Raw genomic sequence first — 26,944 nt, 5'->3', positions numbered from 1 at the left:
ATGCGCTTTGGCTTAAAGTTGAGCTGCCTTTGGCCAAGCTTTTTATTATGGCTAACATGGAGCAGTGGAGGTGGCCACGGACGGGGAGTCAGCGCACAGCCATCATTAACCGAGAAAATCCCATTAGGTGAGTAACCGTAACCGTAAGCCCAATGCATCTGACAGCGACCCGAGCCCACCTCTCCTGGCATCCTGGCCTCCTGGCATCCGGGCACCCAGGCATCCAGCTATTCGTGTCCTGGTTTTGTCCTGGCACTTACTCTTATTTTATAAACGTTCACTGCACACGCCTCAGCTTTCTGGGAAATGGCTAAAACGCGCCAAAGTTGGCCATTTCAAAAACTCTCAAGGAGCAAACCTTTTCGGAGAAAAAATATTGATTCAATAACAAGCTGCGTTAAAGTTTTCAAATTTGGGGGCTTACCTAACTAGTTAGATCTAGCATTAAAAAAGTGTGGAATAAGCTGCAATTATTAAATATTTTACACAGTTTTACAAAACGTTAGTTTGTAGTAAGCGAAGCAACGACATTTTTCTAAATCGATATGGTCCGCCTCCTATTGTGTGTTTTGTGTCCGAAAAATCAAGTACCAAAATGAAGTTTGCCAGGAGTCAGTTTCCTTCTATCTCGTTTTATTCCTCAATTTTTCGTCGGCCACTTTGAAAACTGAAACGCCACGCTTATTAGCTTGCTGCAAACGCCACTTAAAAATTGGCTCAAATTGCCCACCACAACAACAACGAGAAAGACAACAGTAGCCTGAAAGGCGGCAACAAAGTTTTTACCAAAAACAATAAAAAAAAACAACACAAAAAATAAAAGCGAAGAAAAAATTACAAGAGCAACAACACAAATAAAATTCGAGCGCAAAAGCAATTACAAAGTTTAAAGTGCCTTTGCTTTGAACTTAATTGACAATTTCGATGGAGCAGCCACCGCTGCCCCAAAAAGGCGAAACTTTTCCCCAACTCGAGCGAGCACTAACAGCAATTTTACACATCTTTGCATGCTGCTGCCTTCACCTGAAACAGGTGCCATTTTCGAGCAGGGCACCGACGAGGTGCAATCGGCCTTCAAGTACGCGATGCTCAATCACAACCTGAACGTCTCATCCCGGCGATTCGAACTGCAGGCCTACGTGGATGTGATCAACACGGCGGATGCCTTCAAACTGTCACGGCTGAGTAAGTATCTGCATGTACAAGTGTATTCATATTCGCCCGGAATATTCAGTGAATTTGGTCGGGAACACAAAACTCGCTCGTTAGGCGATAGTTATTTGAGATATTGAGTTTCATGAGATGCAGCACCTAAATATTGCTGAAATGTAGCGGAAACAATATCAATTATGCGCATTTTTAGCAAGTCTGCCGCTATATTTTGTTATTTTTTCAATTTCCCGCCACCGCGGTCGACTCTTGGCTATCATTTCGTCCCTTATTCTGTTGACTTTAATTGTAAATAAAATTCATGAGTCTTTTAAATTCATTTGAAACTTAGTGAAAATAATATCCCCGACAATAAGTCATTAATTAGATTTTCCTAGAACTAATACAAAGTGTACAAATATCAGCCAAATCTATCTATCGCTGTGCCCCAGCTAAGATTAATCTAACATTAAGTAAATGACATATCATATTTGTATGTGCTTTTCCCGTGCGCACTTGCAGTTTGCAATCAGTTCTCAAGGGGCGTATACTCGATGCTGGGAGCAGTTTCGCCCGACTCCTTCGACACACTGCACTCCTACTCGAACACCTTCCAGATGCCCTTCGTGACGCCCTGGTTTCCCGAGAAGGTGAGCCCATTAAGACATTAATAAATATTAAAGCGAGTGCCAAGGTCGTTTGCCTATTTAAATATGAAATATACTTCATACGCACTGTTGGCTCGCAATACAAATTGGTAACCTTGAAAAGCGCACAGAGCCCACAGAACACCCGAAAAAGCACTCCGCCAGCACAGCTGGGCCAGTTGAAAATATTTATGAGCCGCCCAGGTACAAATCATTATTAATACTAGTGAGCTGGGACCGAGTCGGACAACCTGGCCACTTGTTTCTAATGATGTCCTGCCCCAAGCCGTCGGTGTGTGTGGGTGTGGGTGTCGTGTGCGTGCGCTTTAAAAATTTATAACACACTTTTGGCCTCGCTTAGGCCGTTCGCCCAATAAATCAACCAGGCAAATGCCCGAAACGAGCACGAAAGCAAGGCTCCAACAACAATGAGCACTCAATAATGATTCATGTTTACTAACTCGCCATGTCCTTGCTCCTTCCTTCTCCATCTCCTTCTCCTTCCCCACCCCAACCTCCTGCAACCGATTTGCGGCTGTTTTCCATAATTTTCGCGTTTTAGGTGCTTACGCCATCGTCTGGCTTCCTCGACTTTGCCCTCAGCATGCGCCCGGATTATCATCAGGCCATCATTGATACAATACAATTTTATGGCTGGCGCAAGATAATTTATCTCTACGATTCCCACGATGGTGAGTACAGCCAGCATGCACACTAATACTAATACATGGCCATCAACAGATATATAGATACATTCGCAGAATGGGGCAGCGAAGTCGAAGGCAGCTGAGCGAGTCAATAAGCATTTTTCCGCTTTCGCTTCTTGCAACCTCATCCATGCAAACTATGTAGTTGGGGTCGGGAAGGGTCTAATATAAAGTACTGTGCGAAAAAATGTAATGTTCTTAGCAGTTATTTTCATTTAATGCTAGTGTCAATTACACTTTTCTGACAATGACAAAGTTGTGAGCAATTCTTTTCAATTGTTTCAATCTTATTAGAAAAACTTTACATCTCAGAAAGAACGAGTTATTACTACTTACTTTATTTGTATAATACATTTAACTTTTGCTAAGCAATCAGATTATTTGGAAATAAGTTCTTTATTTTTCTTTGGTTTTCTGCCAGTGAAATTGTAAGCACTCTGCGTTCCCTCTTTCACAGCAGCGTAAATTTGCTTTGTTATAAGTTTGTGCAAGCATTTTCCATTTACCCAGTGCATAAATAAAGTTTAATGACACAGCCGTCTGCATTGAGGTCCCCTTTCTCCATCCTCGCTGACATTTTGCGCCATTGGCAGCTGGACAATTGGTTTATGTGGCCACCGACGAATGGCTGGAGCCATGAAGAGATGTCGGGATGGATGGAGTCTAGTGTCTGGCTCTTGCGTTATTATTATTAATGAATGCCACGTGAAAATCTTTTGCGGTGGCCAACAGCACTCAATCAATTCGAGCCAGTTCATAATCCCCCTTCCCCAAACCCCTCCTCCGGCTGGCCTGCCTGTGTTCGTTAATCCCTCTTCATTCCGCTTTCACTTCGGCCTTGTGTTTGTGTGTATCTCATCGGCTGTTTTAAGCCGTGCCAAATGCTTAGTGGCACTCAATCAACTGTGCGGCTTCTTGTTAGCAGCTTAATAAAATCTGATTGCCGGCATATGACTTTAAGACCATAGTGCGAGATGTGGCCAATTAATAGGTATGGGGAGACAACATTGCTTGGCAGTTTTTCATTTTTCATAAATTTCCATTTCGGCTGCTCGGTTTATGGCCATGTTTACAAGGCAACTTCTGGCACGTAGCGCCTACGCTTTCCCAACGTCCTATTGTTTTGGGCCAGGCAACTGTTTTGTCCTGGAATGGCTTCCTCCTTTTGTTTATTCAACGCGCCAACGAGTTTATTACAAAGAAATAGGAAAAACATTTTGCGCCTTGCCTCCCCAAAAAAAAAAAAATAAAGAAAAGAATGGGCCAAAAAAGAACACTATTTATGGGCAATGGCCGGCTTCAGATACGATTTTTCGAGCGGCGTGTAGAACAATCACAACAGAAACAACAATCGATGCAAACACAAACAATATTTCGTTATGGGTTTCTCCACAGAATCTAATTCATACGAAGTGGGCCAGCGGCTTATAAGTTTATTCCTGCTTGTATTTACGACTTGGCCGAGAAATTGGCTTACACACATTTCCCTTTTAGCTGTGAAATTATTGTGTTTGCTGGCCGCTCTCGCTGGCATGCCGGAAAATTCCAATACGTGCCGGCCCTGCGGCTATGCTTCACTTTATTTGCGCAATCTATGTGTGCGCGAGTGTGTGAGATTGTTCACTAAAAAACACTTGTGCCGCCAGCGGCTATTGGATTTTCCAGACAAGAAAAGCGGGCGGGCCATCCACAGGTCATTAAAGAAATCCGCGCTCGAGATTCGCTGCTCGGTTTTGGGCTATATTCATTTTTGGCAGCTTAGCCTTTAAGTCTTAAACTGATGAGTTGGCTAATGCAGGTATTAAATAGATAATGCGGAAATCATTTTAACGTTAGATTGGCCTTTAATTGGTAATTGGCTTAGTTTCCTGTTGCTCGTTCGATTTGAGTTCCAATCTGGCATATTTCAACTAATGCATTACCCTCTATTAAGACATATTTATACCCGTTACTCGTAGAGTAAGAGGGTATACTAGATTCGTTGAAAAGTCAGTACAAGGAAGAACGTAGCGATTATCATCAGGTTCTGACCCAATTCTCTACAAATCTGCATTCAAAGTTGAATTTATTTTTTTTTAATTTTTTGTAATTTTTTTGATGTTATTATGTTGTGGAAATTCAAAAATGTCCTAAGGCTGAAGCTTTAAACTCCATAACTCAACTTATCTTAATCGGATTTTGAAGTGGCATACCTCTAAATGTTTCTGGCGCGATTCTCTAAAAAACTGCATTCAAATTTAGAAATTTATTTTTTTTTCATTTTTTTGTAATTTTTCTGATGTATGATGTTGTAGAAATCAAAGAAATTCAAAAATGACCAAAATCTGAAGTTCTAAACTCCATAACTCCACTTGTCTTCATCAGATTTTGAAGTGGCATACCTCTAAATGTTTCTGGCGCGATTCTCTAAAAAACTGCATTTAAATTTAAAAATTTATTTTTTTTCCATTTTTTTGTAATTTTTCTGATGTAGAAAATCACAAAAATTAAAAAATGACCCAAATCTGAAGTTCTAAACTCCATAACTCAACTTATCTTAATCGGATTTTGAAGTGGCATACCTCTAAATGTTTCTGGCGCGATTCTCTAAGAAACTGCATTCAAATTTAGAAATTTATTTTTTTTCCATTTTTTTGTAATTTTTCTGATGTATGATGTTGTATAAATCAAAGAAATTCAAAAATGACCAAAATCTGAAGTTCTAAACTCCATAACTCCACTTGTCTTAATCAGATTTTGAAGTGGCATACCTCTAAATGTTTCTGGCGCGATTCTCTAAAAAACTGCATTTTAATTTAGAAATTTATTTTTTTTCCATTTTTTTGTAATTTTTCTGATGTAGAAAATCACAAAAATTAAAAAATAACCCAAATCTGAAGTTCTAAACTCCATAACTCAACTTATCTTAATCGGATTTTGAAGTGGCATACCTCTAAATGTTTCTGGCGCGATTCTCTAAAAAACTGCATTCAAATTTAGAAATTTATTTTTTTTTCATTTTTTTGTAATTTTTCTGATGTATGATGTTGTAGAAATCAAAGAAATTCAAAAATGACCAAAATCTGAAGTTCTAAACTCCATAACTCCACTTGTCTTCATCAGATTTTGAAGTGGCATACCTCTAAATGTTTCTGGCGCGATTCTCTAAAAAACTGCATTTAAATTTAAAAATTTATTTTTTTTCCATTTTTTTGTAATTTTTCTGATGTAGAAAATCACAAAAATTAAAAAATGACCCAAATCTGAAGTTCTAAACTCCATAACTCAACTTATCTTAATCGGATTTTGAAGTGGCATACCTCTAAATGTTTCTGGCGCGATTCTCTAAAAAACTGCATTCAAATTTAGAAATATATTTTTTTTCCATTTTTTTGTAATTTTTCTGATGTATGATGTGTAGAAATCAAAGAAATTCACAAACATTAAAAAATGACCCAAATCTGAAGTTCAAAACTCCATAACTCCACTTGTGTTAATCACATTTTGAAGTGGCATACCTCTAAATGTTTCTGGCGCGATTCTCTAAAAAACTGCATTCAAATTTAGAAATTTATTTTTTTTCCATTTTTTTCTAATTTTTCTGATGTAGAAATTCAGAGAAATTAAAAAATGACCCAAATCTAAAGTTCTAAGCTCCATAACTCCACTTATCTTAATCGGATTTTGAAGTGGCATACCTCTAAATGTTTCTGGCGCGATTCTCTAAAAAACTGCATTCAAATTTAGAAATTTATTTTTTTTTCCATTTTTTTGTAATTTTTCTGATGTATGATGTGTAGAAATCAAAGAAATTAAAAAATGACCCAAATCTGAAGTTCTAAGCTCCATAACTTATCTTATCTTAATCGGATTTTGAAGTGGCATACCTCTAAATGTTTCTGGCGCGATTCTCTAAAAAACTGCATTCAAATTTAGAAATTTATTTTTTTTCCATTTTTTTGTAATTTTTCTGATGTAGAAATTCAAAGAAATTAAAAAATGACCCAAATCTGAAGTTCTAAGCTCCATAACTCATCTTATCTTAATCGGATTTTGAAGTGGCATACCTCTAAATGTTTCTGGCGCGATTCTCTAAAAAACTGCATTCAAATTTAGAAATTTATTTTTTTTTCCATTTTTTTGTAATTTTTCTGATGTAGATATTCAAAGAAATTAAAAAATGACCCAAATCTGAAGTTCTAAGCTCCATAACTCATCTTATCTTAATCGGATTTTGAAGTGGCATACCTCTAAATGTTTCTGGCGCGATTCTCTAAAAAACTGCATTTAAATTTAGAAGTTTATTTTTTTTCCATTTTTTTGTAGTTTTTCTGATGTATGATGTTGTATAAATCAAAGAAATTCAAAAATGACCCAAATCTGAAGTTCAAAACTCCATAACACCACTTGTGTTAATCAGATTTTGAAGTGGCATACCTCTAAATGTTTCTGGCGCGATTCTCTAAAAAACTGCATTCAAATTTAGAAATTTATTTTTTTTCCATTTTTTTTTGTAATTTTTCTGATGTATGTTGTATAAATCAAAGAAATTCAAAAATGACCAAAATCTGAAGTTCTAAGCTCCATAACTCCACTTGTCTTAATCAGATTTTGAAGTGGCATACCTCTAAATGTTTCTGGCGCGATTCTCTAAAAAACTGCATTCAAATTTAAAAATTTATTTTTTTTTCCATTTTTTTGTAATTTTTCTGATGTATGATGTTGTATAAATCAAAGAAATTCAAAAATGACCAAAATCTGAAGTTCTAAACTCCATAACTCCACTTGTCTTAATCAGATTTTGAAGTGGCATACCTCTAAATGTTTCTGGCGCGATTCTCTAAAAAACTGCATTAAAATTTAGAAATTTATTTTTTTTCCATTTTTTTGTAATTTTTCTGATGTATAATGTTGTATAAATCAAAAAAATTCAAAAATGACCAAAATCTGAAGTTCTAAACTCCAAAACTCAAGTTATCTTAATCGGATTTTGAAGTGGCATACCTCTAAATGTTTCTGGCGCGATTCTCTAAAAAACTGCATTCAAATTTAGAAATTTATTTTTTTTTCCATTTTTTTGTAATTTTTCTGATGTATGATGTTGTAGAAATCAAAGAAATTCAAAAATGACCAAAATCTTAAGTTCTAAACTCCATAACTCCACTTGTCTTAATCGGATTTTGAAGTGGCATACCTCTAAATGTTTCTGGCGCGATTCTCTAAAAAACTGCATTCAAATTTAAAAATTTATTTTTTTTCCATTTTTTTTGTAATTTTTCTGATGTATGATGTTGTATAAATCAAAGAAATTCAAAAATGACCCAAATCTGAAGTTATAAACTCCATAACTCCACTTGTCTTAATCGGATTTTGAAGTGGCATACCTCTAAATGTTTCTGGCGCGATTCTCTAAAAAACTGCATTCAAATTTAGAAATATATTTTTTTTCCATTTTTTTGTAATTTTTCTGATGTATGATGTTGTAGAAATCAAAGAAATTAAAAAATGACCCAAATCTGAAGTTCTAAGCTCCATAACTCATCTTATCTTAATCGGATTTTGAAGTGGCATACCTCTAAATGTTTCTGGCGCGATTCTCTAAAAAACTGCATTTAAATTTAGAAGTTTATTTTTTTTCCATTTTTTTGTAGTTTTTCTGATGTATGATGTTGTATAAATCAAAGAAATTCAAAAATGACCCAAATCTGAAGTTCAAAACTCCATAACACCACTTGTGTTAATCAGATTTTGAAGTGGCATACCTCTAAATGTTTCTGGCGCGATTCTCTAAAAAACTGCATTCAAATTTAGAAATTTATTTTTTTTCCATTTTTTTTGTAATTTTTCTGATGTATGTTGTATAAATCAAAGAAATTCAAAAATGACCAAAATCTGAAGTTCTAAGCTCCATAACTCCACTTGTCTTAATCAGATTTTGAAGTGGCATACCTCTAAATGTTTCTGGCGCGATTCTCTAAAAAACTGCATTCAAATTTAAAAATTTATTTTTTTTCCATTTTTTTGTAATTTTTCTGATGTATGATGTTGTATAAATCAAAGAAATTCAAAAATGACCAAAATCTGAAGTTCTAAACTCCATAACTCCACTTGTCTTAATCAGATTTTGAAGTGGCATACCTCTAAATGTTTCTGGCGCGATTCTCTAAAAAACTGCATTAAAATTTAGAAATTTATTTTTTTTCCATTTTTTTGTAATTTTTCTGATGTATAATGTTGTATAAATCAAAAAAATTCAAAAATGACCAAAATCTGAAGTTCTAAACTCCAAAACTCAAGTTATCTTAATCGGATTTTGAAGTGGCATACCTCTAAATGTTTCTGGCGCGATTCTCTAAAAAACTGCATTCAAATTTAGAAATTTATTTTTTTTTCCATTTTTTTGTAATTTTTCTGATGTATGATGTTGTAGAAATCAAAGAAATTCAAAAATGACCAAAATCTTAAGTTCTAAACTCCATAACTCCACTTGTCTTAATCGGATTTTGAAGTGGCATACCTCTAAATGTTTCTGGCGCGATTCTCTAAAAAACTGCATTCAAATTTAAAAATTTATTTTTTTTCCATTTTTTTTGTAATTTTTCTGATGTATGATGTTGTATAAATCAAAGAAATTCAAAAATGACCCAAATCTGAAGTTCTAAACTCCATAACTCCACTTGTCTTAATCGGATTTTGAAGTGGCATACCTCTAAATGTTTCTGGCGCGATTCTCTAAAAAACTGCATTCAAATTTAGAAATATATTTTTTTTCCATTTTTTTGTAATTTTTCTGATGTATGATGTTGTAGAAATCAAAGAAATTCAAAAATTACCCAAATCTGAAGTTCTAAACTCCATAACTCAACTTATCTTAATCGGATTTTGAAGTGGCATACCTCTAAATGTTTCTGGCGCGATTCTCTAAAAAACTGCATTCAAATTTAGAAATTAATTTTTTTTCCATTTTTTTGTAATTTTTCTGATGTATGACGTTGTAGAAATCAAAGAAATTAAAAATGACCCAAATCTGAAGTTCTAAACTCCATAACTCCTGTTGCCTTAATCAGATTTTGAAGTGGCATACCTCTAAATGTTTCTGGCGCGATTCTCTAAAAAACTGCATTCAAATTTAGAAATTTATTTTTTTTCCATTTTTTTTGTAATTTTTCTGATGTATGTTGTATAAATCAAAGAAATTCAAAAATGACCAAAATCTGAAGTTCTAAACTCCATAACTCCACTTGTCTTAATCAGATTTTGAAGTGGCATACCTCTAAATGTTTCTGGCGCGATTCTCTAAAAAACTGCATTCAAATTTAAAAATTTATTTTTTTTCCATTTTTTTGTAATATTTCTGATGTATGATGTTGTAGAAATCAAAGAAATTAAAAATGACCCAAATCTGAAGTTCTAAACTCCATAACTCCAGTTGCCTTAATCAGATTTTGAAGTGGCATACCTCTAAATGTTTCTGGCGCGATTCTCTAAAAAACTGCATTCAAATTTAAAAATTTATTTTTTTTCCATTTTTTTGTAATTTTTCTGATGTAGAAAATCACAAAAATTAAAAAATGACCCAAATCTGAAGTTCTAAACTCCATAACTCCACTTATCTTAATCGGATTTTGAAGTGGCATACCTCTTTTTATTTATTTTTTTTCCATTTTTTTTGTAATTTTTCTAATGTAGAAGTTCAAAAAAATTAAGAAATATCCCAAGGCTGAAATTCGAACTTATCTTTTATTTTATTTTAAATATTTACAAGAAAGCTTTTATTGGCTAATAATGTCATATAAATTGTGTACATATGTAATGTTATGTTTCCCAAAAATACACACCTTGTGTCATCCCTTTATAAAGAATGAAACTTACATATGTACATAGACGTACTCAGATGTACAATCCTATCGCTTTCCACTTGCACGATTGAAATGGCAAAGAGCAGCTCACAAACCGAGCTGAAATAACTTCATTTCGAATGGGGCAATGGGGCAATGTGGCAAGTTGGCAACTTGGTTGGTGGCCCATCCTTTTGACAGGCTAACTGCTCCGAGCAGCTGTCCCGCTTCCAGTCATCGACATCATCCAAGCCAGCCACGTCAAATGAGCCGTATAAGCAAATTTCCCACAGACAGCCAGTGCCAATGAATCGCAAAGTATTTGCACGTACGAGACACTAGAACAAATGACATGCAGAGGCAAAAGTGACAGGTGGCGATGCTCGGCTAGCCGGTTTCCAGCCAAATGCAAGGAGCCTTCTCCCAAGGCCCAAAAAATCACTTCTTTATCTTTAATTTGATATTTGTTTTTTTTTGTTGTTCCTACTGGTTCACCAAACCATTAATTTCTTCTTGTTTGTTAGCGAGTGGGTAAAATGTTATTTCGGTTGCTTTCTATTAACGTCAGAACAAAATTTTCCATGACCCCTTCAGTCTGCCACGTTGCCATCGATATTTCTGTATGAAAAAGCGTACAATCAACAGCCTGCAATGAAAGTAAATGTCTTACTTACATGTACGGTGTATACATATATATTTATTTTTGTATATGTGGGCCATGTGTGTCCTGGCAGCTGCCGAAAATGAAGAAGGAATCTGGGTATGAAGAAGAAAAGCGTTGAGTAGGCGTGGTTCTGCCCATTGCCGTGTTAACAGCACATTGACTTGCCGTGAAATGAAATTTATTACGGGGGCCAGGGCGAAAAAAAAATAAACATTCCACGCAGGAGTCACAGATACAGATACGAAGCAGACAGCGGCACAGAAACAGAAACAGATACAGATGCCAAGAGATAAATACGTAGATACTCGTATGTGTCTGTGCGTCCTGATGCGTGAGCTCTTTTAAGGACATGTGGGAATCTGCTTGCTCATGCTGCAATGAATACGTCAGCAGTTCGCCGACTGACCACTATTGTTTATTAAAGACACAAAAGACAGAGCCTATGCATTAAAGTTGAACCCTTCGGCTAATCAATGCGACCCAGGAACCCTAACTGCAGAATTATGCAAATGGTTTTCGTTTATAGATGAAAGACTTGATTGTCTTTGGCCCAAAAAAATAGAATCCCCATCGATATCTACATCAAATATGTATATGGCATACCAGTTCGATGTTCAATATGAGTGGTTTGTGGGGATATAAAAATCTGAAAGGAATCTGCGAGGGAGTGGGCATCATGAATAATAAGCGAGCGCTGATTGTTGCCACCATAGAGCGTGTTACATAATTTAAATCACAGATGAATTTGCATAAACTGCGTCAAATGGCAGCGCAAATTGCGTTAAGACAACGACCACGAGCCGAAGTCCTTGGCCAGAAAATGGAGACGAGGCTTCCAGTTCCGGCTGACTGCCATTAATTTAGCCATTATGGGGTTTACTGCGCTTTCACTTTCATGTTATTTGATACATTTAATGCTGCCAGCTACCGCTTTTCCCCCCCACCCCTCCTGCCACCATTCGAGGCCATTGAAAACATATGCGCAAAGCCTTTGAGCTTGTCAGCATAATTTCCCGCAGCTTTCCCGCCAGTAACGAAACGAGGCCGCCAAAGACGACGCAGTTTGTAAGTAATTAAAGCGGCAAAGTTTTTGATAGCACAACTGGCAGGACGAAACGGAGACCAGTAAAAAACCATAACAAGCTGCTAAATTGGGGCGTGGCCCGCCCCCTGGTGTATTCCAATTACGGGCAGTTAATGCATAAAATATGGAATATCTGGTTTTGCAGTCAATCGGGAAATGAAAAACCAGCCGACAGCAACGCTTCCCTATGGCCATCACTTTGCCCGCAACTTTCCTCGTAGTAATTACATTTGTTTATCCAGCATTTCCATCCCCTGTTGTCAACTTTCTTCATAAAATATGCTGCCGAATGACTTCGTTGTTGGCCGTGTGTGTGATATCTGATGTCCGCATCCGCATCCGCATCCGGATCCGCATCCGTATCTCTTGCCCTATCTGTGTATCTTTGCATCTGCGTGATGTGAGCCGGTGTCGCTATCAAAGGCAGCAAAACTTCATTTCTGCAAAACTAACTTTTGTTTAACATAACAAATTGTCTTGTTTACTTTTCGCATTCGAGCGAAAGTTGGGCGTGGCTCTGTGGCTGTGACAGATTTGCATAGCCACTGGAGAGATAGTGGCCAAATTGAGTGGCAACCAAAGCCCTGCAATCTTCTTCTCTAGGCACTTTTCAAATTCAATTTCGATTCACTTTTTCCTTTGCTACTCGAAAACAAATTGAATTTGGCCCGGTGGTTTCCAAAAGAAAAATAAATATAATTGGGAATTAAATTCGTTACATAAACGAAAATGAAAGAGCATCGGCTACAATTCGAAATAAAACAATAAAACTGAACGGAAACACACACAAAGTTACGAGAGCGAATGGGGACTTGGATTCGGATTGGGAATCTGGGAGGGATGCCAATTTCGAGCCATAAAGTCGATAGGCAAACGGGAAATCGGCAAATCGGGAAGGTCGAATTATATGCGGCGGGGTGAGCCACAAAAATGTTTTGATATCAAAAATGAAATAAAACAAAATCCTCGGCCGCAACAGCATGCTCTTCAATTACACTTTCGATTTTCCGATTCTCACACATATGTACACACAGCTACACACGCATATCCCAAATCCAAGCGGCAAATCTCAAATCGAAAAAAGCACAAAAATCAAATCCAAACACAAGCCATGCGAATGGAATCGAAATGGTTGGGGTTCGCTGGAGAGGAGGAAGTGCCAGCAAATGAAATTGTATAAAAGGCAAGGCAGAAAATTTATTGCACAACGAGCGGAGCGCACAAAAAATGGCCGCTACTCATCCACACGGACACTCTCACACGCACACACACACACATTTAGGAGATATAGAATCGGGAGTCTCTGTATTATTCAGGACAATTTGATACCCCGAAAAGATGTGTGGCGCTGCGAAGAGTGCCGATTTCCACCCATTGATTAGAGTTGATTAGAAATTAGAATTCTCTTCATTTAGAAATTCCGTCTTTATGAAACCAGCTATAGTTACATGACATTTTATTTACTATAGGTAAAGTAAGGTAGAAATATATTACTTATTTGAAAAATCCAAAAAGGCTGCCAGCACAAGAACAGGATTGCGTAAGCTTAAATCATCGAGTGAGACATTTAATATTGCAGTTAAAAGCTAGTGAATGCCCTAGTGAATTTACCTCTTTCTAGAGACGCTGGAAACCTTGTCGAATTCGGTGTTGCCCTTGCTACCCACGGATACCCTGCAACTTCGGAATATATGTGTGCTGTACTCCCCGCATAGTGCAAATCAAAGAAAGAACAAATTGGAAAAGTATTGAGTACGCTACGGCCGTGCGTAGCAGTGGGCGTGGCAAGGAGCAACAGCAGCAACAGCAGCAGCAGCGATGTCTAAATCAAAATCCAGCAGAAGCCAGAAGCAAAAAGCAAATCCCATTTTATCCGCAAACATAAATTGAAGGCGCATTGGAGTTGCACCGCCATGTCTCATGCGACATCCACCGAGAGCCAGTCGAGATTTCACAATCCTCACTCAGTATCCTTGCTGGCTTTTCCTTGGTTTTCCACCGCTCCTTCACATTTCCCACTTCGTCTTTCGCCTTTCCTTTGTTTGCTGCGTAGCTGTAATACAAATCATCTGTCCGTCTGTCTCCGAGGCTATCTGTTTGTACATTTCCCTCGGTCCCAGGCGCATTGAATCGTTGAGTTTTGACTCGTAAAGTTTGAGGAAAGTCCTGTGGGAGGACGAGTAGAGGAAGAGCTGGAGGAGCTGTAGGAGCTGAGGCTCGAAGGCCCAGTGCTCGGTTTAAGTGCGAATGAAAGCAGTTAGTTGCAGCCATAACTCAATAAGCACAAATGCAAATTGCGCTGCCAGAGGATTCTCCTCTCGTTCGCATATCGTGCTAACTATGGAGCCGAGGATAATGCCGGAATACGGTGTACTGAATACGACGGCCCACAAGGATAACGACGTTCCAGCCAAGTGGTCCAAAACTTGGCCTTGCCTCGGGGCCCTGGCATTGCAAACATGCCGCAGTTGGCCTAAATTCTGGGGCCCATCCAGGGGTATCTGCTGGATACGCAGTGGCATGTGCGCATCCTTGTATCCGTTTTCGGTAAATTTCAAATTGAAACTGATTTTGCTCCTTTGGCTTTTGTTTGCGGTGGGGTGATGGGGGAGTGTATGGCCTATTTTTAGACAAAGCAAATGTTAAAGCCCAGGCGACAAAGAAAACTGGAGCGTTGTGTAGACGGATTCGCACAGATTAGACGAAACAGACATAAATTCTGAAATTAAAAGTGAAAGTGCTGAAATATGGGCATTAAAGCAAAGAAATTCAAAGAAAAACTCAAGGGCTCATAGTGGAATCAATCGATTTATAATCCTTTTTGAGGAGCTTACATTTTAAAAAGCGAATAAAGCTCAATCGACATAGTTCTTTAAAGTATGAATTTAGTCTTGTTTGCTAACGCAATTGTTTTCTATTTTCAGTGACTTAACTTCTAAGCCTAATTTAAATGGATTTTATGCAATTTCTTTTAAGGTGTGAATATTTGTCCAGATTTCAAACTGCTTTAACTGATAAAAAGTAATGACAAAATATGTATCAACTCAGGAATGGCACCTGAAGTGCACTTTATTCTTCTCACAATAAGGTCTGGTCACAATTCTCTGGAAAATTGAGATAAGAGCAGTTGATAGCATCAGCTGATTAGCAGCGGTTTCAATTGTATAAGTAGCTTACATCCGAATTGAATTCCATTCACTTGAGACGAGCCTTGTGCATAAGCAGATTTTGGCGTGAATAACGCCCCGCATTTGATTTCTCGTCGGGTGGATGGTACCGGATAGGATGGGGTTGGGTATGGGAATGGGTATGGGAATGGGTATGGGTATGGGCATAGCCCCATCCAAGCCTTTGGGCTTCCTGTGAGTTGCAAATGTTCGTCTTGTTGATAAGGGACTGGGGCTTGGGGGTCCAGGGACCCAAGGGCCCGGGGCTTATTCCTTTCCAGTGGCTAACGACTCGCAAAACTGTTGATGGCTGTAATTTGTGTGCCCTCAGCTAATGCATCTATATATCTGGATCTGGATCTGGTCATATGACCGGATGGCCCAGAATGTGTGTAAATTTGCACCGAAACTCAGTTAATTAACAGGATCACACTTGATAACCCCACTCCCGCAGGTCTGTTGCGTCTCCAGCAAATATACCAGGGCCTGCGGCCCGGCAACGAGTCCTTCCAAGTGGAGCTGGTGAAGCGCATCTCTAATGTCAGCATGGCCATCGAGTTCCTGCACACACTGGAGCAGATCGGCCGATTCGAGAACAAGCACATCGTCCTGGACTGCCCCACGGAAATGGCCAAGCAAATACTAATTCAGCATGTGCGTGATTTGCGACTGGGCCGCCGCACCTACCACTATTTGCTGAGTGGCTTGGTAAGTGTTGTTGGCCCCCAAAACGCAACCTCCAAAACTGGACAAACACCATTGCTGGAAACGATCCCGAACCTAATTTACATCTGGGAATAGTGACCAAGCACACTCTGCTAAATAAAGCAAATGTTTAGTTTCTGTTGAAGAATTTTCTTTCCAAGACAACAAAATATATTGTGCACATGTATTACATATCATAAATAATTGAGTTTAAATTAATATGAAATCCAAAATATTTGTGCACTTTGTGTGGCACATCAGTTAATTTGTGATTCAAATAACCATATGAACTGCAGAAATATTGCATAATTATAATTTCATAATAGGGCGCATTTAACGTGCACATAATGGCATATATTAATATTTTGTAATTTCGGGGGCTTTGTAAATGCCGTGACATCCTCCTTCCACCGAATTCTCGCACTGTACCCTCATCAAGCCAATTTCAATTCCATTGTCTTGCATTGCAGGTCATGGACGATCGCTGGGAGAGCGAGATAATCGAATTTGGGGCCATTAACATCACGGGCTTCCGTATCGTGGACACGAATCGGCGGCTGGTGCGTGAGTTCTACGACAGCTGGAAGCGCTTGGACCCCCAGATGAGTGTGGGCGCTGGCCGTGAATCGATTTCGGTGAGTAGCCATAGTCCATAGTCCTGGCCATAGCCATGTCCTGTCCGAACGAGGCCAGCACACACTTATTTGGCAGTTAAATATTTGCGCGGATTTAATGTTTGCCCAGAGAGAGAGACCCACACAACTGTAGCATAGTTTGCGGCGCTTTGTCGCCGCTTTCGCTCTGTTTGCGCTTGTGTTTGTGCCCCTGTTTGTGTTGCGTGTAGTCAAATACTCGTCTAGTATTCTAGTATTCCGGCGACAGATCCCAGATTTCACTTTTTGCAAGCGGCCAGGAGACAGATAGCTATCGCACAACTTGCAGTCAAAGGCACATGTGTCCTTGTCGCTGCTGCTCCGTTGTCCTTGTGAATGCTGCCGGCACACGGACACAGACACAGACACATACACTATGACAAGAGATAGTTAGCGGAACTAGGAAATACACATGCTTAAAAGTTAAAGCACAGGAATAAATTGCATTTAGTTAAAACTTCTCATGTTCGTTGCTTTACTTTACTTGTTTTTGCTATAAAACATACAAGTATATCGGATGCTTTTTTCGAAAATATAATTTAAAGTTACATTGGTCTTATTTCACTAGCTTGCATGCTGATGTTTGGAAGAAGATTTTATTGCTATTTGAAGGCTGTGCTCATCTTAGCCTAGTAACACAAAATTTCTTTTAGTGCAAAAAACACAGCCTTGCGGCAGCAGCAAGTTGGTTTATTTTGCGCTGGCTGGCTGTTTATATTTGTATTTCCTTGGCATTATCCCTGTTGACAAAGATTTCACTTTGTGGCGCTTAAACGTTAGTTGAATCCAGCTGCAGGACACTTCTCTCCGGTCTGGTTCTGTATGGTCCGGTCCGGTCTAAACCGATGTCCTTGCTGTTCAGTCCGTTCCGGTCCAGCGGACCGCTGCTCTCTTTGGCAGCACTTGTTTGTTTTGTTGACTGGCGTGTGTGTGTGTGTGTGTGTGTGTGTTGGGGGAAATTCACATTAAAGCCTTTGTGCGGCATTCCCTTTCGGTTCACTCATTCCGTGTTTGCCTAACTGCCAGTAGGCCAGTTTAAGGACTCGCACAGCCAGTCGGCCAATGGCTAAATATTAAATCAAAGTTATGCGCGCTCTTTTGTGTGGGTTAATCTGCGACACGTTTCGGTTCAACTCTCTCGGGGCCTTGGGCTTGCCAGCTTAACCCCTAGTTGCCAAACACCTGCTGCTCCGTTGGACTAAATAAGGCGAGAGATAGCTTTGCCCAACGGGCAATGGCTCGCAAAATTGTGAATAACAGCGTGTAATGCACTCATTAACTGCCAGCAGCTAAACCACCTTACCAGTAATGAATCCACGGGGGGCTTTATTGACTGTCATGCACACCCACCATCCCAACTCCCTGTATTACTCCCAAATCAATGATTTTCGGCAGGGATAACGCGAATACCTGGATACCCTAAACATAATTATCTCGCATATAGAAAATGGAAATTTTCTTAAAATCTTTTTAAGTGTTAAATAGTTTAAATCATTTTTCTGATGTATGTACATACTAATTATTGCTCATCTAGTGATTAAGTAAATAAAAGTTAACATATCTATGATTAATAAGGTTGGAAATATTATTTAACCGGAACCCCCACTTTTTTCCACCAAACCTCAGGCCCAGGCGGCGCTCATGTACGACGCCGTATTCGTCCTGGTGGAGGCGTTCAACAAAATCCTGCGCAAGAAGCCCGACCAGTTCCGGAATAATGTGCAGCGTCGCAGTCAGACGCTGATGGTGGCCCAGGCGGCGGCCTCCACGTCCAGCGATGGCTACAACTACAGTGCCAGCGGTGGCGGTGGTGGTGGCAATGGTGGTGCGGCAGGCGGATATGCTGGGAGCGATGCCGGAGGATCCGGCGGCATGGCCTCACGAGCACTGGACTGCAATACGGCCAAGGGCTGGGTGAATGCCTGGGAGCACGGCGATAAAATATCGCGTTATTTGAGAAAGGTGAGCTAGAGCATTGATGTTCGCGACGATGATGTGGACACAATGTACCAACATCATCGACATCGATACACCTGCCAGTCGTGCAAACTGACAAAGCAATTAAGCACATACACGACAGCCCACCCACTCCTACCCACCCCCCCAATGCTCCTATTTTACGGCCATCTCGGCACTACAGGTATCTCTCTGTTGGTATCTTTGCCTTCGCAGGTGGAAATCGAGGGCCTAACCGGGGACATCAAATTCAACGATGATGGCAGACGCGTCAATTACACGCTGCACGTCGTCGAGATGACAGTAAACAGCGCCATGGTATGTGTTTTGTGTCCTGTGTTCTGTATTCTGTGTTTTGTTGTCTAGTGTTGTTTGGGGCTCTGTGTGTAATGGTCCGCGCGGCGCTAAGCCATCCGGGAAAAAGTTAAAGCCGTTGTGCTGCTTTGCACTGGGCCACGTCTAGGGACTAGTTTTCACTTGGCTCTTTTCGGAGGAGGAAAGGTGGCAGATTTGCTGTGCTAGTTTGAGCCCAGAGTTTAAATTTAGCCAGCAAATAGGTCCCAACTTTTCAATCTACTACTATTTACCACTATTTACTACTATTTAGACTATTTAGTTGCATCGTTAAATATACCTAAATATGTTCAATTTTGGAAGTAAGACATTTTTTACTATAATTACATTGCGTAACTTACCCAAACAGCCCAAGCCAAACGATATGCTCCTAGTTGTGAAATAGAAAACTTCTGAGTTAGGCAAATATCGATTCAATTTGCTCCCTCGTGGGGAGCAAGGTGTCGATGGCTGCATTATTTATGGCCTGCCCACCTTAGTAATTTATAATCTTTGGGGGCATCTTCCTCGTTTCTGACAACCCAGGTGAAGGTGGCCGAGTGGAATGACGATGCCGGACTGCAGCCCCTAAATGCCAAGTACGTACGATTGCGTCCGCACGTGGAGTTCGAGAAGAACCGGACCTACATCGTGACCACTGTCCTGGAGGAGCCCTACATCATGCAGAAGCAGGTGGCCTTTGGCGAGAAGCTGCACGGCAACAACCGGTTCGAGGGATACTGCAAGGACCTGGCCGATCAGTTGGCCAAGGAGCTGGGCATTAACTGTAAGTGAATGCGCGATGGGCGATGGCCAGCTCAATCGGCCGAGAGGGAAACACTATGGCCGTGCACTTAAAAAATAAAACAGTTTATATGCTCAAAATATTTTGTATTTAATGTATTTTCTTATTGATTACTTGCTACATTAAATTGTTTACAAATGATTAGTACGAAATCAAAATGGTTTTCCCAAAATTGCCTATATTGAGTTAAATACATTTATTTAATTGTCAAAATAAATTGATTAACTTTAAAATTTAAAACAACCTCTTATATTATAATTTTCGATATTTTTCCACATTAAACTGCAATGTTTGCTCCCAATTTCTCCACGTGTGTGCCTTGCAGACGAGCTGCGCGTGGTCAAGGATGGCAATTACGGCTCGGAGAAATCCAGTGCCCATGGCGGCTGGGACGGAATGGTGGGGGAGCTGGTGCGCAAGGTAAGTTCCGTGCCCCTTTCCGCATCCCCTGACACGACCCACCTACAAAATGAACTCCTTCGCATTGCAGGAAGCGGATATTGCGATTGCCGCCATGACGATTACCGCCGAACGCGAACGTGTCATCGACTTCAGCAAGCCGTTCATGTCGCTGGGCATCTCCATCATGATTAAGAAGCCAGTGAAGCAGACGCCCGGCGTGTTCAGCTTCATGAATCCTTTATCACAGGAAATTTGGGTGCGTATATGCTTGGTAGTTTCCCGAGTCCCGATTCCAGCTTCCCCTTTCCCCATTTCCATATCCTTTCCTTTGGCTGCAAGCACTTTGCCTCATTGGCGCGCAGCGAAGCGATGCAACTGGAGATGGAGATTTTGCAGCCGGATTTCGCGACTGCGATTGCGGATTGTCCAGGACCTGTGCGTCCTTGCAACCAAGTGCATTGATATCTCTAATTATTTCCCGTCACCAAAACTAAATAGGACTCAGGCTAAGCACATGGAGCAATGTGTTTATTTTCACTTTGGTAACGAGTCAAAATGTTGCAAAAATCGCGCTGCATACAAATGAGTAAAGTTTATAAACAATTTCTTCATTTCTGCTTCTATTTCGACGCCGTTGCCTGGTAATTTTTACGCTTGCCAATTTTTTTTTCGCCCCTATTTTCATTATTTCCTACGACTCCTCTTATTTTTTTTTTTTTTTGCCCCGATGCGAAGAAGGCTGCTGCTCGGGGAAAAGTTTGCGGCAAAAGTTTCGACTTGTATATTTATTTCTTCTGGTTTCGGCTTCAACTTGGCACCACGTAAGCTCCCAAAGTTTAATAGAGTAAACGACAAAGTTTTTTGTGCTTTTGCCACTGTTTGCCTTTTTTAACATTACTCGCATAAACAGCAGCACAGCACTTCGTGTCCATGGGAGTTGTTTTCCCCGAAATTACGTGGCCGTCAAGTTTTAAATTTAACGCTAGTCTCTGGTCCGAACTTTGCCGCTCAAGGCTTGTTTAAATAATGGCAAGCCATCAAATTTGTATGAGCGTTTAGTTGATGTTTATGTTGCACCCGGGCATTCTTATTCCACTACTAAAAATGTTGGGTGCGCTGCGGCAGGATAACTGGGTAGATAATTAAACAAATTAGATGGGCATATCCCCATCTTTAGCTACTGCTACTAATGCGCTGTAAATGCGCAAAATTATGGGGACGACGATGGCGACGGGGGCCATTAAATTTACGCACAATAAAAAATTCATAAAAAGGGGCACAGCCCAAATCAGAATCTCGAAAGTCAAAGAGTGTTGACAGCGCGACAAACGCAAAATTAAATGCTAATAAAAGTCGGCGAACAGCGCGCCAAAGTGAAAGCTAATGCGTAATTTGACATGAGCTAAAAAAAATTACAAATGCAAATTAGTTTCCCGGGGTCGCGAGTAACTCAACTGAACTCCGAAGATGCCAGCGAAAGTGTAGCGGGCCAAAAAGGCAAAGGCAAAAGCCAAGGCGCAAAGTTAACAAGCTAATAAAAAAGTCTTTTACAAAAAATTTATCATAAATTAAATGAAGCATTTCAGCTGCACACTCACTCTAACTCACACTCACACCACACACACACTCAAAGCGGCACAATCCTGCTTAGGAGAGTGTGTGTGCGTGCGTGTGTGTGTGTGTGTGTGTGTGGTGAAGCCATTCAGGCATATGAAAGCGGCGGCGTAAAACGACAAGGACACACCTTTCCTTCCGCACAAAGGCGCTTGCCATGGCAGCCTTTCAGGTGCTGACAGCTCCCACACACACAAACACCTGGCTGTGCACTGCGAGAAAAAATGATGCACATCCAAGATGTGTCACAGCGCTATAAACAACCAAAGTGCAGAGTCAGAAAAATAATGTGCAAAGTCTACGGGAAGCTTAATCTTTATTATAGCAAAGATGGTTCTTTAAAAATATATTTGCTGATATATGCATACCTTTAGTTAACATTTGCATAGTTCCTGTAAATTGTTATGAATTATAACTATTATAACTGAAGATGTATATATTATACACACTAAATCCACGAGTAATCTGCTACAACCTATTTTTCTCCGTGCTTGCTGCAACACCAACGGTAGCAAATGTTGCAGGAGAGTCGACAGCAGATTCTCCGCTCTTGTCGATGTCCTTGGGTGCTATTGTCTGGCTCTTCCTGCCTCGCAAGCGCCTGCCCCCCGCACCATCGTCTATTAGGTTAATGTTTCGTTATTTTCTAGGAAGCCCCGGCCGCTTCCGCTTCAATTAGTTAAGAAAATTTAATGAAAAAAAGCAGCAGCAGCGGCAGCAACGGCTGCTTGCACAGGTGCCAGGTATTCCAGCCAGCCTTCCATGTCCCAGTCACGAATTTCATGTCCCATGTTTACCAACCAGCCCTACAGCGAACTTTCCTTTCTTTCTCTTTCTGCTTTCACCTGCCAACAGGTGAGCGTCATCTTCAGTTACATCGGCGTGAGCATCGTGCTGTTCTTTGTGTCGCGCTTCTCGCCACATGAATGGCGCCTCGTGCAACAGCCGCCGCAGCAATCACAGTCGCCAGGTGAGTACTGTACGCACACCTGCCTTCTTGCCACCTGGCTGGGTGGGCATTTGAATATTGAATTAAATTGCTCGCTTAAGAAAGTTCGGAATAGCAATCTCTTAATACGGGGATTTGGCCAAGTAGATGCGCTTAGAAGATGGCATTGGCTTAGCTGGAACGTAATTGTCTTAATTTAGAAAAGGGACGTTATGCTTAGCGCAATTTTATTTTAATTTTACGGAAGGCAATTTACCTATTAAGCCATTGATTAAGAATGCAGATATGTTAAGAATTACTTTCGGAACTTAATTATAAGGCAAGTTGCAGACTACTATTACTTCATTTCATATATGTTTTAAGTAAGTTTCATAAATTAAAGTTTGTCCTTATTCGTTATTTGTCTCTACTGATTGGTTGTGAATGTGGCGCTATTGTGCCACTTTTCAAGACACAATTCATCGCGAGGTGACATTCCCCTCAAGTGCACAATTTCTCTGAGTGCAGCCTAACGAGAGATGTGCGTATGCCGAAAAAGCGATGATTCCAGGCGGAAGGCCCAAAATCCCGTAATTGTATGCATCTGCTACGACTTTTGACTTGTTTTGCATTCGATTTTATTTGATTTCACTGAAAATTCAATTATTTCAATCCAATTTGCGACTGGCACTGCTGTTTTTTGCTAGAATTCAGTTGACAATCGGAGCGAGAGTCAGAGATGTATGAACTGGGGAAGCTAGTCAGAGTGAGAGAATCACAGCCGGCGATGTGGAGTGGCTGTTCATAACAATCTATTGACATCCTGCAAAACATCCTTAATGTAATTTTAGCGGAAAGTAAACAACATTCCGTATGCAGGCAGCGTTTACAGAATGTGTAAAAACGAAGATAGATAAACAGAGAGACCCACTGCCATAGAGTGGGACAAAGGCGAGTGCAAAATAAAACCTGGCAGGCACTATGCTCCTGCATGAAAAGGACACGCCGTGCCGACAGTAGAAGAATCAGCATCCACATCAGCCTCATGAGCAGGACTCGCTGGAAAAGGACGAATGTCATCACATCTCCGTCCGACAGTCAATGGCTTTGCAATTGAAGCAAATGGGGAGCAGGGACTTGGCTATGGGTTTGATTGCATATCAATTAGAGCAGGCGCAAAAAGCCAAGCCAAACGAAATGATTGAAACTTGGACAGTCGACATGGGCACGTACTGACAACTCACTCCCATCACACTGGGCGAACGACCTAGATTTAGAATGAATACCTTTTGAAGGGAGCTTAATGATAGGTTAAGCTAAATTATAGGTAGGTACTTAAAAGCTTAAGTATATTTTATTAGGGGTTAGCAAATCTTCATTATTCAAAGAATCCTACTTTTATCACAAAGTGGCTGCTTTTGGGGTCATTAGTCTGGAAGTACGCACGTTTTCTCACTGTGCACTAGCAGACTGCGTTTGCCATCTGCGGCTTCGTTTTGCGGCCAACTCACCGCCCCTTTTCCGCCTGATTCCCTTTTTAGATCCGCATGCACATCACGAACAGCTTGCCAATCAGCAGCCGCCCGGCATCATCGGAGGTGCACCACTACCCCCTCCGCCGGGACCACCCACTCCGGGTGCCCAGACGGCAGCAGGAGCAGCTGCCTTGCAGGCGGCCCTCTCCGCCGGAACTCCCGGATCCGGAGGCTCCTCTTCGGCGGCGGTGAACGAGTTCAGCGTGTGGAACTCCTTCTGGTTCTCGCTGGCCGCCTTCATGCAGCAGGGATGCGATCTGTCGCCGAGGTCCGTGTCCGGACGGATTGCAGCCGCCTCGTGGTTCTTCTTCACCCTGATACTCATCTCCTCGTACACGGCCAACCTGGCCGCCTTCCTCACCGTGGAGCGAATGGTCACGCCGATCAACTCACCGGAGGACCTGGCCATGCAGACGGAGGTGCAGTACGGCACTCTGCTGCACGGCTCCACGTGGGACTTCTTCCGGGTGAGTAGATACTCTGACAGGTGCCTTTGCACTGGCGGAAATTAATTGGAGCGTGCATTCCCTGATTCAAAGTGGGTCACCTTCTGCGGTACTTCAAAAGTTAGGACCTTTCATAAATATCACTAAAAAGAAGGCAAATCATTTAAGAATTTTCGCTCTGTGTATGTATGTATTTAGCTTCCCATGTGATAGACTACTTATGAAAGTGCCAGTCGCGTTGCCTAGCAGCCAAATTAATTTGGGTGCTCATGTCACACTCATTTGACAACCGCACAATGGCCAAATCAAAGACAATAAAAGCCAACAGCCAACAGCCAAGACCTAGAAAACCATTGGAATTTGCCGTCTGAGCCTTTTGAGACGTCAAAATTGAGAGGGGCCCCAGCCGGGCCACGAATTAATTTGTGTTAGATGAGAAATAAAAAGCAATTTGCCGCTGCCGCTCAGCAATCCACATTCCATTTCTCTGGCCGTCAATCGGGCCAAAAATGCAAAAGAAATGGGACGCAATTCTATTTTTTATGGCTACATTTATTTGAGATGCTTTTAAGCACACTTACGCTCTGCTGCCCCGCCATGTGAGCAGATATATTTCTATATATCTGGGTATATACTATGCAGGGTGGGCGACTAGGCACTCGGCTTCAGCATTATGTTGATGGATGTCCGGGCAAAACGAGTGTCCCTATACGCCTGCACTCGACTGTAGCGGGATGCCGGGATGCCGGGGCGTATACGCTATATCCGTACTCCGCAGTCCGTACTTTATATTCCCGTTCGCATTTTTTGTGCCCGCAGCGCTCCCAAATCGGACTCCACAACAAGATGTGGGAGTACATGAACTCGCGCAAACAAGTCTTCGTGCCCACCTACGATGAGGGGATCAAACGGGTGCGCAACTCCAAGGGCAAGTACGCCCTCCTGGTGGAGTCCCCCAAAAACGAGTATGTGAACGCCCGCGAGCCCTGCGACACAATGAAAGTGGGCCGCAATCTGGATACAAAGGGATTTGGCATCGCCACGCCGCTCGGTTCGGCGCTCAAGTGAGTACACTGCGGGGAAATGGGGTCAGCTTAGGTGGCGTGTTCAGTTTTTCACTGCAAAGCATGGGAATTCATTTACAAAGTAATATGTTTAAATTATCATTCATGAAATTGGGGAAAACAAACTTTTTTATGGCACTTATAATACCAAGTAATTATTATTTATTTGGTGTTTTAATTATGGAGTTTTTCATGCATTTATTTCATTCAGTTTTTACGAATTTATAAATATTTCAAAATTTTGTTTATAAATGCGAAACATTATTTAATGTGTAGCTCCGGAATCTGGGTGACACGTTGGGGAGTCAGAAATTGATGCCTTTTACGGCGAGAAGCTGTAGCTGGGGGAGTTTTGAGCCAGAGATGAAAGCTAACCCACATACTTAACAAAGCGCCTCCATTCCCATTTCCACTCCCGCTCCCCATTCAACAGGGACCCCATCAATCTGGCCGTTCTGAAACTGACGGAGAACGGCGAGCTGATCAAGTTGCGAAACAAATGGTGGTACGAAAAGGCGGAATGCGGCACCCACAAGGACGGTGAAGCCTCGCACAGCGCACTATCGCTGAGCAATGTGGCCGGTATATTCTACATCCTGATTGGCGGCCTGCTCGTCAGCGTGTTCGTGGCCATACTGGAGTACTGCTTCCGCAGCAGGGACTCCCGCTCCGCGTCCAGTGGCTCCGGCATGGGCATGGGCATGGGCATGGGACTGGGCGGCGTGGGTAGCGGCAGCCTGGGTAAGGCCAATGGATCCATGATGCTGGGCCCGTCGAGCGCCGTGCCCGGCGGGATGCCGTCCTCACATCAAAGGAGCACGCTGACGGACACCATGCATGCCAAGGCGAAATTGACCATTCAAGCGAGTCGCGACTATGACAACGGACGCGTCGGGGTAAGTTGCACTCACAGAAGAACAACCCCAAGTATTGCCCTAATATTAAAGTAGCTATTTTGCATTTGAAAGTGGCTTCAAAAAACAGATATAACCGAAACTTGACTCATTCTAAATGTAATGCTGCTAAAGCAACATAAAATGCGAACAAAAGTTTGGTTTTTTCTAGTGTAGGCCATTAAAGCCGCTTAGAGAGTGCTAGAAATGCGTTCTATTTTTAACGCACTTGCGATGTGCATCCGAGCATTGATTCTAATCCACGCACAGTATCTCAATTGCGCCTCGTTGCAGTACTATCCGCCCGCCCAGCTCTCGGCCACGCCCCCCGACGGCGGTGACTCCCTGCACATGAACGCCCACGGGCAGGTCTGA

At 41.3% G+C, this 26,944-nt stretch overlaps 1 protein-coding gene across 1 annotated transcript; it reads left to right on the top strand.

Moving 5' to 3' along the window:
• On the top strand, window positions 1-26,944 carry LOC6544980 (glutamate receptor 1). The gene is made up of 16 exons (XM_026977146.1): window positions 1-127; window positions 1,033-1,185; window positions 1,672-1,799; window positions 2,359-2,488; window positions 15,690-15,943; window positions 16,411-16,575; window positions 18,220-18,555; window positions 18,766-18,867; window positions 19,429-19,669; window positions 20,013-20,107; window positions 20,178-20,345; window positions 22,559-22,673; window positions 24,173-24,633; window positions 25,432-25,676; window positions 26,110-26,572; window positions 26,840-26,944. The coding sequence occupies exons 1-16, from the start codon at window positions 1-3 to the stop codon at window positions 26,942-26,944; spliced, it is 3,288 nt and encodes a 1,095-aa protein (XP_026832947.1).

The sequence above is a fragment of the Drosophila erecta genome, unplaced genomic scaffold (assembly GCF_003286155.1).
Source record: "Drosophila erecta strain 14021-0224.00,06,07 unplaced genomic scaffold, DereRS2 tig00000021-arrow-pilon, whole genome shotgun sequence".
NCBI classification, from domain to species: Eukaryota; Metazoa; Arthropoda; class Insecta; order Diptera; family Drosophilidae; genus Drosophila; species Drosophila erecta.
The sequence above is the reverse complement of the archived record's forward strand: the minus strand, read 5'-3'. Positions and strand labels throughout refer to the sequence as shown.

What these genes read in the sequence shown, in the direction of transcription:
- LOC6544980 (XM_026977146.1), top strand. Translation starts at nt 1, where the DNA reads ATGCGCTTTGGCTTAAAGTTGAGCTGCCTTTGGCCAAGCTTTTTATTA. An exon ending in CTTCAAACTGTCACGGCTGA is followed by an intron (nt 1,186 to 1,671) that starts GTAAGTATCTGC and finishes GCGCACTTGCAG; the next exon opens with TTTGCAATCAGTTCTCAAGG. An exon ending in TATCGCGTTATTTGAGAAAG is followed by an intron (nt 18,556 to 18,765) that starts GTGAGCTAGAGC and finishes TTGCCTTCGCAG; the next exon opens with GTGGAAATCGAGGGCCTAAC.